We start from the raw sequence: 13,514 nt of genomic DNA on the forward strand, positions 1-13,514 counted from the left end.
GCGTTGGAAATGCAGATGAAAACAGGAATCAACTGTCTGTGATTAAGCGAGTACCTATAGTAGTAGCAGCACCAGAGCCAATGACAATGAATGGGGTGCAAGCCATGAATCGAGTTATGTTAGCCGAACACAGGGAAGAAATACGACAGATGTTGCATGATAATAGGGACGAACCTATCATGCCCATTGAGGAACTTAAGTTGATTCCCGAGCAATCGGATGAAGGGAACAATAGTTGCATTGTGAGTCAAGTTGGGACTCAAGGAGAACGAAGGAATGACCCAGAAAGGGGAAACAACAAGGATGGGCGAATGTATAAGAATTTCTTGGGCGCCAAGCCACCAAGTCTTTCTTGAAGCCCAAAGCCTATTGAGATTATGGATTGGATCTCCGAAATGGAGATGGTGTTTGAAAGTTGCGATTGTAGCAACAAACAGAAGACTGTCTTTGCAGTTAGACAACTAAAGACTAGAGTCTTGAGCTGATGGAAGTTGTTCGCAGATACTATGCCACGAGGAGAAGCCCTGAAAATGTCATGGGAGGAGTTCTTGGAACAATTAAGGGTGCAGTATTGTTCAGAGATAGATCTGATTAATCTGAACAATGAGAAAATGAAGTTATTTCCGTACCTAGTGCCAACGGAACTCTCCAAGATTGAGAGGTTCGCTAATGGACTGTCTGCCGACTTTGGCCCAACAGTAAAGATGATAACCACTCTGAAAACAGTTGTTCGAGCAACTAAGAATGTGGAGGCCTAGCAGAAGGAAAAGGGTCTGCAAAGGATAGAGGTTGGTGAAAAGAGGAAGTTCGATGGACCTTCGGGGTCCAACAAGAAAAACAAGTTCTTGAAGTCAAGTTCGAGAGGAGGAGGAGGTGAAGCGAAATGGTGTGACAAATGTAAGAAGAAGCATCATGGAAAATGTGAGGTAGTGGCCACATGTTTTAAATATAGAAAGCCAGGGCACTATGCCAACGAATGCACCCTCACCAAGAAAGTTTGTTATGGGTGTGGTGAGTAGGGTCACATCTCGAGAGATTGTCCGAAAAAGAAGAAGGCAACAAGACCCAAAATTCCGCCAAAGACGAAGGCGAGATCATTCCAGATAACACTGGAAGCTGCTAAAGATGAAGTTAATGTCGCTTCAGGTACCTTTCTCGTAAACAAATTGTATGCCCATATTTTATTTGATTCTGGAGCCAAATACTCCTTTATTTCGCATGAATTGGTAGGAAACTAGCTTTGTCTGTCGATAGACTAGATAATGATTTATTAGTCGAAGTTGCTAGTGACAAGTTTGTACCTGTTAGCCATCGTATGAAAAACATCTTCATTGATTTAAATGGGAATAAGTTCCAAGAGGAATTATTGTCTATCAAACTTAATGGTTTCGACATCGTGTTTGGAATGGATTGGCTTAGCACCAATGATGCCGAGATATTGTGCAAGAAGAAGATAGTCAAAGTAAACCCGCGTGGGAAAGAGTCGTTTGTGGTGTATGGAGATAAACACAGAGTAAATTCTAAAATCATTTCATTGATGAAAGCCAGAAAGTGTTTAGCCAAAAGATGTACATCGTATCTAGCATTCGTAATTGATGCTAAGAAAGAAAAGAAGGAGGTGCAAAGCATTCCGGTGGTGTGTGATTATCTGGAAGTGTTTCTCGAAGATCTTCCTGGATTACCATCTGATCGGCAAGTAGAATTTAGTATTGACTTGTTACTTGGAACGATGCCAATTGCAAAAGCACCTTATCGATTAGCACCAACGGAGATGGAGGAGTTTATGATGCAACTTCAGGAGTTATTAGACAAAGGTTTCATTAGACCTAGTTCATCTCCTTGGGGAGTTCCGGTGTTATTTGTAAAGAAGAAGGACGGGAGCATGAGAATGTGCATCGATTATAGAGAGTTGAATAAGGAAACAATAAAGAATAGATATCCATTGCCAAGGATTGATGACATGTTCGATCAGCTGCAAGGCTCAAGTTATTTTTCAAAGATCGATCTGAGGTCAGGATATCATCAACTGAAGGTGAAAGAGCAGGATATAGATAAGACTGCATTCAGAACGCAATATGGACACTATGAGTTTTTGGTTATGTCATTTGGACTAACCAATGCTACAACAACCTTCATGGATTTAATGAAAAGAGTTTGTAATCCTTTCCTTGATAAATCTGTGATAGTGTTCATAGATGGCATTTTGATTCATTCGAAGAGCCAAGAAGAGCATGGTAGACACTTGCGAGAAGTGTTGGAAGTCTTGAATAAGGAGAAGCTGTATTCTAAGTTCTCCAAATATGATTTTTGGATTAGAGAAGTCAAATTCTTGGGTAACGTGGTCAACCAAGAAGGTATAATGGTTGATCCAGCAAAGATTGAGACTGTGACGAAGTGGGAGCAACCGAAAAGTCCCATGGAGATCCGAAGCTTTCTGGGATTAGCTGGATATTACTGAAGGTTTATCCAAGGCTTTTCTTTGATCGCTACTCCGCTAACAGCTTTGACCCACAAAGGAGCTACTTATGTTTGGAATGATAAGAACAGAGAAGCATTCGAGCTGCTAAAGAAGAGGCTATATGAGGCACCGATTCTTTCTCTACCAGATGGAGTTGAAGACTTCACTGTTTATAGCGATATGTCTGGTGTTGGGTTGGGTTGTGTTTTGACCCAAAGAGAAAAGGTGATAGCATATGCGTCTCGACAGCTGAAAGAGAATGAATAGAACTACCCTACTCATGATTTGGAGTTGGCAGCGGTAGTTTTCGCTCTAAAAATATGGAGGCATTACGTCAATGGCAGGAAGTGCAAACTTATCATAAGAGTCTTCAATATATCTTTAGTCATAAAGAATTAAATATGAGGCAACGATGCTGGCTAGAATTACTTAAAGAGTACAACTGTGAGATACTTTACCACCACAGTAAAGCTAATGTTGTTCCTGATGCTCTCAATCGGAAAGTCAATCTTGAAAGGAAGAGGCCAAGAGCGTTGAGAATAGATGTTTTCTCGACAATTATGGAGAGTATAAAGAAAGCTCAACAAGAAGCTTCTGAGAAGAATGACCGAAAGGAAGAACGTTTGGGCAAAACGTTGGTATTCGGTATAAACAGTCATGGACTGAAGGTGTTCCAGGATCGGATTTGGATACCTAAGCCAGGAGGAGTCAGAGATCTACTGATGGAAGAAGCTCACAAACTATGTACTCGATTCATCCCGGTAGCACTAAAATGTATAGGGACCAGAACCCTACTACTGGTGGCTGACGATGAAGCTTGATGTTGCAAAATATGTGGCCGAGTGTGCGACTTATGCGAGAGTAAATACACAACATCAGAAACCGTATGGGAGTTTAGAAGCTTTACCTTTTCCTATGGGTAAGTGGGAATACATTTCTATGGATTTTGTCACTAAACTGCCCAGAAAGAAAAGTGGTCACGACATGATTTGGGTAGTCGTTGATCGATTCACTAAGAGTGCGCATTTCATAGCAGCCAATGAGAATTGGTCTATGGATAAGCTTGTGAGTTCTTACATGAAGGAAATTGTGAGGCTTCACGGTGTTCCGTTAATGATTGTGTTGGATCGTGACAGCCTTCACCTCAAGGTCTTGGAAAAGTCTACAAAAGGAAATAGGTATCAAGTTGTGTTTAAGTACAACTTACCATCCTCAGACTGATGGTCAGAGCGAACGAACAATACAAATACTTGAAGTTATGCTGAGGGCATGTACTCTAGAATTCCTAGGTAATTGAGATGAGCATTTACCTTTGGTAGAATTTTCCTACAATAATAGTTTCCACTCGAGCATAAAGATGGCACATTATCAAGATTTATACGGAAAGAAGTGTCGTACGCCGTCTTGTTGGATTGAGGCTGGGGAAAAGCGGTTTATGGGACCTGAGATGGTTCATCAAACTGCTAAAAATATGAAAATAATCAGTGAAAGAATGTTAGCCGCTCAGGATCGTCAAAAGAGTTATGCTGACAAAAAGCGAAGACCGATGACTTTTGAAGTTGGAGATTCGGTTTTGCTTAAATTCTCACCGTGGAAGGGACTTATAAAATTTGGAAAAAGTGGAAAGTTGAGTCCAAGGTTTATTGGACTGTTTAAAGTTCTTATGAGGATTGGGAACCAAGCGTACAAGCTAGAACTACCAGAAGAACTGAATGGTATTCATAACACTTTTCATGTGTGTTATTTGAGGAAGTTCACTGGAGAAGTTCCCGACATAATTCCGTTTTTTGAGTTAAGATTGGATGAGAATAAGAGGTTGATTGAAGAACCTGAGGCAATCGTTGACCGAAAGTCTAAGAAATTACGACGCAAGATGGTCGAGTTGGTGCTTGTCCGTTGGAAACATACGAATGGGTCAAATCTCACCTGGGAGACGGAGAGTGACATGATGAGTCGCTATCTGCATTTGTTTGTTGATGTGTGATTCCGGGGAAGGAAGCATCCTAAGGTGGAGAGAATTGTAACGCCCGCGTTTCCAAGCTAGGCATAATTGTTGGTGTAATAGTCTAGGTTAACATTTGTAACTCGTTTTGAAATAATAGAAGTGTATTATTTGAGTATTATGTGTTTTGTGCTTAGTTGTGTGTCTTAATTGAATTAAGAATAAAAAATAAGTGTCAAAATGAAATGTTAGATAAAGTCGATATCTATGGATAATGTTGTAGTAGTTGAAACGAGGTTTCCCAATATAAAAAGAATGCCCAAATCTGACTTCGTATGAGGAAATTATGATTTTTCTAAATTTCAGCTTAGCCATATACAGCCCGAAACTCGAATTTGAGATCGAGTAATTGTTGGTCGAAACAATCTAAACGAGAATCTAAGATCTCATTATTAGTAGTGAAATGATAAAAAGACAGACAAAAACGAACGTCGGATTAAGAAGTTATGAATTTATAACGGAGTTTTCTGTCCCGGCCTACTAAAAATAATATAATAAAAATAAAATCAAGATCAGCCAACGCAGTCTAAACGAAAGTTGTAGAGCGTAGTCTCACCTACGCGTGGATATAAAGAACGTTGAAAATGGAGTTCGTATGAAAAAGATATCAATTTCTGAAGTGTTTAAAAAAACAATATTTATTATTTAATCTTTAATTCGTATGGATATCCGAAGGAGTCACTGATCTGATCCACACTACGCCCAGCGTAGATGAGTACGCCTAGCGTACCTCGGTGCATGCACCGCCTCGGACTCAAGTGCTCCGATACGTAAGCGATGACGTTTTTCACATCTACACCATGCGTAGCTAAGCAGTACGCCCAGCGTAACTCCGAAACTCAGACCTATAAATACCTTGCGAGGCTGCCGAGTTTCTTTGCTCTTTCTCTCTTCTCTCTCATGTTTTACCTCGATTTTCATGCAAGAAATATCCCGAAGCCCCGGTATCATCCCCGAGACCCAAAGTAAATCCGGAATCCCCGAAGATCCCGAGAAGTAAGATTCCCGAGCCGAAGCTGTGCTCGCGTGAAGCCCGGTTTTGGAGGAAAACATCACGGTTTCGTCGCAAAAGATTATTTCAAGAGCTGTTGCGCTGTCCAATCATCTTCTAATCATGTGAGTGTGTAGTTACTTTCTTCTAACACATAAATACGAAGTATTTTCATAAAATACGTGCTATGTTTTTATATGTTATGTGTTATTTGAAATGAATATTGATCGAATGTTTTCTACATGTATTATGTTGTATATACATTTTATCTACAAAGATGTTGGGTAAATAGTGGATGTGTGATGAAGTAAATTGATGAGAGGCCTCGATGTTGTTGTTGTTAATCTAGTCATCTAGCGGAGTATGGATGACGACCACAGACTCTTTCTAGACAGTCCTGTGGAACGCTAGCAGGTTCATAACATGTAGGTGTTGTGAATGATGTGTTTACCGATGTACTCTATCCCCCTCATGGTTGCCTTTAGGACATCTACTGTTGAGGAAACCCCTTTGCAGTAATGTCCGTCCCGATGAAAATCCTAGATTAGGTCCCTTGTGATAGTTGTTGTTTTAGCGATGTAAAGTGAGGATAACGGGAATGGGTAATCGGGTTATTGTTGATTGTTGAATTATATACAATTATTTATTGTGGGTTGAAAACCCTATATGCTCACTAGGATCCCAAACCTGACCCACTCAGTTTATTTGTATTACATGTAGTGGCGCGATGGCATAAGATGGATGAATCATCAAGTTATATTGTTTATAAGTCTGTATATGTATATAACTGTTGTATGGCTTGCAATATGTCGTTTATGCTTTTTGGTCTGTATCGGAACATGACATCCCGAATTTTGATTATATAATAAAAATACATTTCTTTATGAAATGCTTTGGTAAATATTATTTTATCATATTTTGTTTTGGAAACAAATTCCGCAACTCCTTTAAATTAAAAGGATTTACTCTGAAATAATTTTAAAAGCATAAATGAAACCAGTCTTTTCTGACCGAGATTTTGGGGATGTCACACATCTTCTGGAAAGTGTTTGTGTCTAAACAATATTTTATATGTACCAGGGATTCGAAAGAATCTCGTATCTAAAATTGTCTTGAATAATTCTGGTTACAAACAAGTATTATAAAGCGACAAGTATATCTTATCATGTAACACCCATAAAATTTAAGCCAAATTAAAACATTTTAATTCATTCAAAAACCATGAAGTTCATACATCTTGTTTTCACAATAGTTTAAACATCAGAGTATCCCCCAGAACCATATCACAAACGTCATAAAACATGAGGAGCGGTACGATCACGCCTTCGCCTTGCCACGATCTCCTGAAGTACATGAAACAAAACACTGAATTGTAAGCCCGAAAGCTTAGTGAGTTACCCCCAAAATAACAACCACACATAAACATACTCATAACATAGCACAAATAGAACAGCCATGCACATCGGGTCTACTGTGTGACTGGTCCGCCCGCACTGGGCCTTCAGTCCACCTGGTCTACCCTCCGAGTCTATCCATGTAGATAGAGTTTATATTGTGATTGGTCCGCCCGCACCGGGCCTTCAATCTACATGGTCCAATCTCTTAGTCTACAGTATGACTGGTCCGACCACACCGGACCTTCAGTTGGCCTGGTCCACTCTTCGAGCCTCGACACGTCTGGTCCGCCCTCTTGGGGCCTTCAGCCTATCCGGACCGCTCGTTGGGCCTATGGAATATCCAGTCCGCCCTGAGTATGTTGGCCTACAGCACAAAGCACGACCCGCCTCAACCCAACCCCCGTCAAACAACTATATGCACATAAAACAATTAATCACATAACAAATCCTTAACCAGACAAACAGTCTATTAGATCACATAGCATATCAACATCCTAACCAGGATTCCGACCTAACCGGTCACTAGAATAACATTACACTATATACCCGGTGCCGACCTTAACCAGGTCACTAACATAACACCATCCTAAATACCAGGATGTGGATCTAGCAAAGCAATAACATAACAAACATTACCCGTATTTCCGTCTGATAAAGGGTCGGCCTTGGTGCCGTAGACCCTGTTGATATAGTGAGGATAACTCAACTGCAATTTCCGAATGAAGAGATAAGCCCAAGCTGCTCCGACCACCGACACGAACCTCACCACAGAACAGTACCAAAGAACTAGTTCCATAAATACCAAAATTACCAAAATACCATTGAAAGTCAAACTGGTCAACTCTTGGTCAAAGTTAAAGTCCTCAGTCAAAGTCAACCTTCCTGGTTGACTCTACTTGTCGAGTCACCCCGTTGACTTGTCGAGTTCCGATACCCAGAAAACTCTCATAACACAGCTTAACTCGCCGAATCGCCCCAAGACTTGCCGAGTCCAACGATCTCTGAGTCCCATCCTGTCCGACTTACTGAGTCGCCAACCGACTCACTTAAACCAGGGCTTTAACCAAAAGAGGTTGGGATTCTGCGACCTGACTCGCCGAGTCCAAGAACAGACTCGTCGAGTCCAAGGCAATCTTTAACAGACTCGCCGAGTTGTTCTTCCAACTCGCCGAGTCCATGCTTATGTTCATACATCTCGTTGAGTACACCCATGTGACTCGCCGAGTCCCTCCAGTTCTTAACCTATTTAGAGGCTTTTCGAGCCATGCAGGGGCTCCAATCCATAGATCCACCCTTCTACAATCTATCCCTCACAGAAAGTTGCAAACTTTACGTGAAACCAAGGAGATATAGGCCCAAAACACACTATGGCTAGGTTTAAGGACTAAGCGGCTTCACCAACAACTCTTAAACATAAACTTTATGACATTAAGGACCATCACAAGCCTAGATCTAGAGTAGCAACCTCAGATCTAAACTCTAAACCCGAAATAGATCTCAAACAAGCTAAGGAACTCCCAAAACAACCACCAAGGATGAACCAAGAAGGAAAATAGCTTAAGATAATGGCTCCTTACCTCTGAGATGTGCCCACACTGATGTAGATCCCAGATCTATACAAGCCCCTTGATGCTAGCTTCTAATTTCTCAAGCCCCTTCCACCAAATTCCTCTTCCAAGATCCAATCTCCTCAACAATGAAGTCTCATACGAAATTAGGGTAATCTAAAACTCTCTGGGGGAATAGGAGGTTGGTAGAAGGACATAAGGTCCTTTAAATAGGGTGCAAACCCTAAGATTAGGGTTTTCTCATTCCAACACCAACTCGTCGAGTCCAGCTTTCGACTCGGTGAGCTGGTCACTTAATTCGCGACCCAAACCCCCTCCGACTCGGCGAGTAAGCGTACCTACTCGTCGAGTCCCTGCTTTGAAATTACACTTTAAACCCTTAAATCATACTTTGAATTTCAGGATGTTGCAATTCTCCTCCACTTAAATTAGGCTTCGTCCTCGAAGCCTGCTGCAGCACACAAATCCGGATGATACTCCCACAATGCATCCTATGATCTCGAACCGGTTCAAGTTCCCTTCAAACACTACTATCACATCTCTATATAATCTATCTCTTCCCTTGCAGGGTCCTGGCAACTGCTTCAAGCCGGCCACCGGCTTTTTTTTCTTCAGATGACAACACTCATCAACTAAGTGCCACTTGATGACACTACCATATTCCCAACTTACACATTCATTCGCCGCTTGTGAAAACTGGATACCATTATAAACCACCGGTTCCTAAACCAGTGTTAACCCGCTATCCTTCGCCCAACCAGCGTTACTTCTATTAACTTGCACCGATGGAAACTCATCTCGCTTCCTCCCTGAATCAACTCTTTTATCACGCTGACATGATAGAACATTTCACAACTTCCGAGCAACTCTCATGGACACCCAACTATAACGTAGATACACATCGTACCTGGCCCAATCAACCTCAGGCTGGAAAACTAGGTAAGCCTACGATGGGTCCAGCCATCCCAGGATAGAATACTACTACACACATCACTCATGACCACAACTTCAACGGGCATCCTACCCGTAAGTGCTTCTATTTATCTAGTATAATCCCAGTGCTTACTACCAATAACTGAAGCACTTTCGACCATCCATTTACTCTACTGCCTTCCTTTCAGAGGACCCACACTCCTTCTGGAGCTGCATACCTCCCTTCTAGGAAGTCTACTCAACAACCCGTACCACACCTATAAGCGCCACGGAGCTAACTCCACTCCACACTATCCATGTAGAGCAAACGCTATTCTCGAATTCCCATATACTCTGAATCCGATCACATAACTAACAAGGCCCGCGCACGGCCTCCAACCAACTCCATCAATATGATCGATACTTGGGGCCAAACCTTATCGATTATCATTGCATGGCGACATATTCACTCATTCTCCGTATATAGATCCACTAACACATACCGAGTCTTCAGCATGACTGGACCGCCTTACCATGCCTTCAGCCTATCTGGACCACTCTTAGAACCTTCAGCATGTTTGGACCGCCCTCCTGGGCCTTCAGCCTGTCTGGACCGTTCTCCGAGCCTTCAGCCTGACAGGTACGCCTTCCGGCTTCCAGTCTATCCAAACCGCTCAAAAACTGTCGTACATCACCCTAAACCATTCTTCCTGGGAATCTCTCCCATGCAGTCTGTTCTAGCCCTCTTGGGGTTCCGAACTCCAGATCCGTTCCCTGAACTTTTCCCACAGCCTAAACCTAGGCCTCAGATCGACCAACAACCTCATCTGATACCATGTAAAATAGTCCATTTTGCACTTAAATATTCCAAAGTCCACAAAACTTGCTCCCAACTTATTGAATACTCATATGAAAATTGTCAAGTGCATAAAACCATAACTAATCTCAATGTAAATACCTAATCTAACTATGGAATCCTCAATTCCATTCCATGTTCGCAAATTACCCTTATGACCAACAACTACATATTCCAATCTAAGAATCAACTAATACAATATGTTTTGAGTTCAATCTATTCTAAAAAGTATCCAAACATGCATAAACTTCATTTACTCATCAATTGTACAACTATAAAGGATTATATGGTTTCCATCATAATATCCCCAATTCCATTCCAATTCAAGCTTATTCATGATTCTACAATCATGGATAAGTTTGATCATCGATCTCATATGGCTGAAATAAAGTGGGTGCACTCTTATTTTTAGAATTTTTCACATTTGGTCCCTATAGTTTACATATTTTGTCAAATTTGCAGTTAGTTCATTTATTTTCACATTTGTCTAAAATTTTGACATAACAATTCCTCCTTTATCCATTATATGAATTTGGTGGTTCTTTTCTCTAACTAAGCCAATCCTTTGGTCAACCAATTTGCCAATATGACACTTTTATCCCTTAAAAATTTAAAATGTTATTATGTTCACTTCTAACTTTCTAAACTTCATATCAACTTATGTTATGATTATTCCTAATGATTTAACAATATAAATCATTTTTATTGATTTACTTTTTGAATTTAAGACCTTAGTCTTAAATTTTAGGATCTTACAATTATCTACACCTTAAAAGAATCCATCCTCAAAATTAAATCGTGAGCCACCTCATTAGATTTGTATCTCACCGTTATTAAATATCTTCAATTGCCACATCACTTTGATCATTTTGTCATAATTGCAAGATGTTATAATAATTAATAATACATTATAGGGATTATTAACCCTCTTGGACAATTTTACCCCTTTTTCTCTTTACGAATTTAAAAAACAACATCATGTAATAAGGTTATCCAACCTTAAGTCATACATCCTTACAGGCACCAACAAATTTGAAGTCATTTATGAAACTTTATCAAGTCCTTCCAACCCTTAAGTCATCATTTGACCATTTCTTTACTTAGGCATTCTAGGTTGCTTAAGTACATTCTTTCATGCTCAAGCGTGCCGATATTATTTCTTTATTTTTCCATACTTACCATTATCGTTTCATTGCACTCTATTATACTCTTAAGCATAATATATGATGCTTACACCATAACGCATCACACATTCCAATCTAAGTTTACTTTTAAACTTTCACTCCATCCAGTTTTACATTTTAGCTCTTACTAATACATGTACCTTTCTTTAGGTGTTACTTTAAGATCATAAAAATGACACATTATCCTCAACAATGTCTGCAAGTATATTCTTAATAACAATTTTTCCTTCAGTGTTATCCACAGGCTAATCCAATCATGTATAACTTTCCTATATATATATATATATATATATATATATATATATATATATATATTACCTTCATACTAACATGTATTATACTATTCAAAAGAGTTGTTTTAAGAAGTTTAAATTTTATGAAATTTATTATGGATGTTACAGGAGATTAGTGGGGTGAAGTATATGGTGAAGATTCAGAGAAACATGAGAATCTGAGAGAAAATCATAGGAGGGAGGATCAGTAGGGGTAACCGAACCATAAAATGAGCGGGAAGCGACATGGGCTGATCAGTGGACCAAGTCTATGGTGGCTGAATTGGGCCAAAAGTGTGCAGATTTACTTGTGGGTTGTTGTTGTTGAAATTGCATTGATGTTGGGATGATGTAGGCCTGCTGCCAAGAGATGAACTCTTCAATTGTCATCATAACTTAATGGGGAAAGAGATGAACGGTGGCTTAAACGTTCTCCAAGGCGGATGCCACCCATTCTAGAATCCTGCAACCGTAGCTGTCTCATAACCCATGGTGGATCACATGGTTTAAGCCACAGGGCTTCACCCGAACTCCTGTGCTTGAAATCCGGTTGTCTTGGATTGATCTTGGATTTTCTTAAATCTCGCCATTCATATGGATTTGTGAAGAACACTTGCCACAAATGAAGACGTTTTCTGTGTTTTTCTAGAATCGATTCCCCTGAATCTGTTACATGAGGGAGTGGTAGGATTAGAATGATATAAACCACATTCATTATAAGTCATACAGAAAAATACATAAAACCAAGGAATTTACCTTGTATAATAATATTCTTGGTATTTTTATTGTTTCTTGCAACATAATTTATTTCTTTCACAATAACCTGCAATGAGTTGAAGGTAAGAAGATGTTCATATGATGTTTCCATTATAAATTTGAAGTACCAACTGTATAGAAACATTCAGAGATCCCTTTTAGCTTTTTTTATGAGTACAGGATACACACCTTTGGTTGCAATATGATGTTTCCATTATTAGAAGTTAGTGTAAATGAGCGTAGATACCCTGAAACATATATATAGTCATTTGGTTTTAGATGTTGGATACATAACTCTGCCATATCTTCCCACATATCCAAGAATATCCTGAAGAGAACACAAAAAATTTAAGTTTTCCTACTAACAACTTAATGAATACAGACTATGAGCAAGAAGCTGAAATTACTTTCAGTTGTTAGTTATGTTAATGTCGTCAAGTTTCACAAGTAGTTTCCCCAAAATAGGAGTACTACTTGGTGTGAGGTAAACAGTATATCTGATTTTGGAATGGATTACCACCTACTTAATGGAAAGCTTAATAAGAGTCAGAATTAGTGAAATGAAAATCAGTGATGATCATAGTTAAACACAACAGTAGCAATCAATCAACGACACAAAACCTAAAATCCTATAGATGCATAGGGAAATAAAATCTAGGTTAGTATGAATTCTCACATAAGAAACCTATTCGGTCCCGATGGAGACTCGACTTTGAGGCGAGTATGAGCAAGGAGTAAACCGCCACTTGTGGTGAACGTTTTAAGAGGGGTATCCACTCTGCCAATGAAGCTGGCGTGATTTTCCAACTCCTTTTGCCACCGAATTGTGGGAGGACGTTGCGTTTTGAGAGTGTGCCGGTAGACGTCGCTTCCTCTGCTCCGTTTTTCCGAATCACCGAAGAATAACGAACGACTCCGGCAGCTCCGGTCGTCGGAGGATGAAGAGAAGAGTCTATGTGCTTGAAGATGTCGAAAACACGGTGAAGATATAAACAGTCGCACCAGAGGCCGGAGACGACAAACGGTCGCGTCCATTATCCGGGGTTTAGCTTCCGGTGTGCTGAGGTTGTGGACTTATAGTTATTGGGCTTGAATTCAATTGGGTCAATTTTGAACTT

The 13,514-nt window shown here is 40.1% G+C and overlaps 1 protein-coding gene across 1 annotated transcript; it reads right to left on the reverse strand.

The window, feature by feature from the left end:
* Positions 1 to 11,554: 11,554 nt before the first annotated feature.
* OSB1 (Primosome PriB/single-strand DNA-binding protein) lies at positions 11,555 to 13,437 on the reverse strand. The gene is made up of 4 exons (XM_078976716.1): positions 13,073 to 13,437; positions 12,586 to 12,724; positions 12,397 to 12,463; positions 11,555 to 12,306 (listed from the first exon to the last, which is right to left on the reverse strand). Exons 1-4 carry the CDS (start codon positions 13,429 to 13,431, stop codon positions 12,020 to 12,022), a joined length of 852 nt encoding a protein of 283 aa, XP_078832842.1. The 5' UTR covers positions 13,432 to 13,437; the 3' UTR covers positions 11,555 to 12,019.
* Positions 13,438 to 13,514: the final 77 nt, after the last annotated feature.

Source organism: Lactuca saligna, chromosome 1 (assembly GCF_052625555.1).
Source record: "Lactuca saligna cultivar CGN05327 chromosome 1, ASM5262555v1, whole genome shotgun sequence".
NCBI lineage: Eukaryota > Viridiplantae > Streptophyta > Magnoliopsida > Asterales > Asteraceae > Lactuca > Lactuca saligna.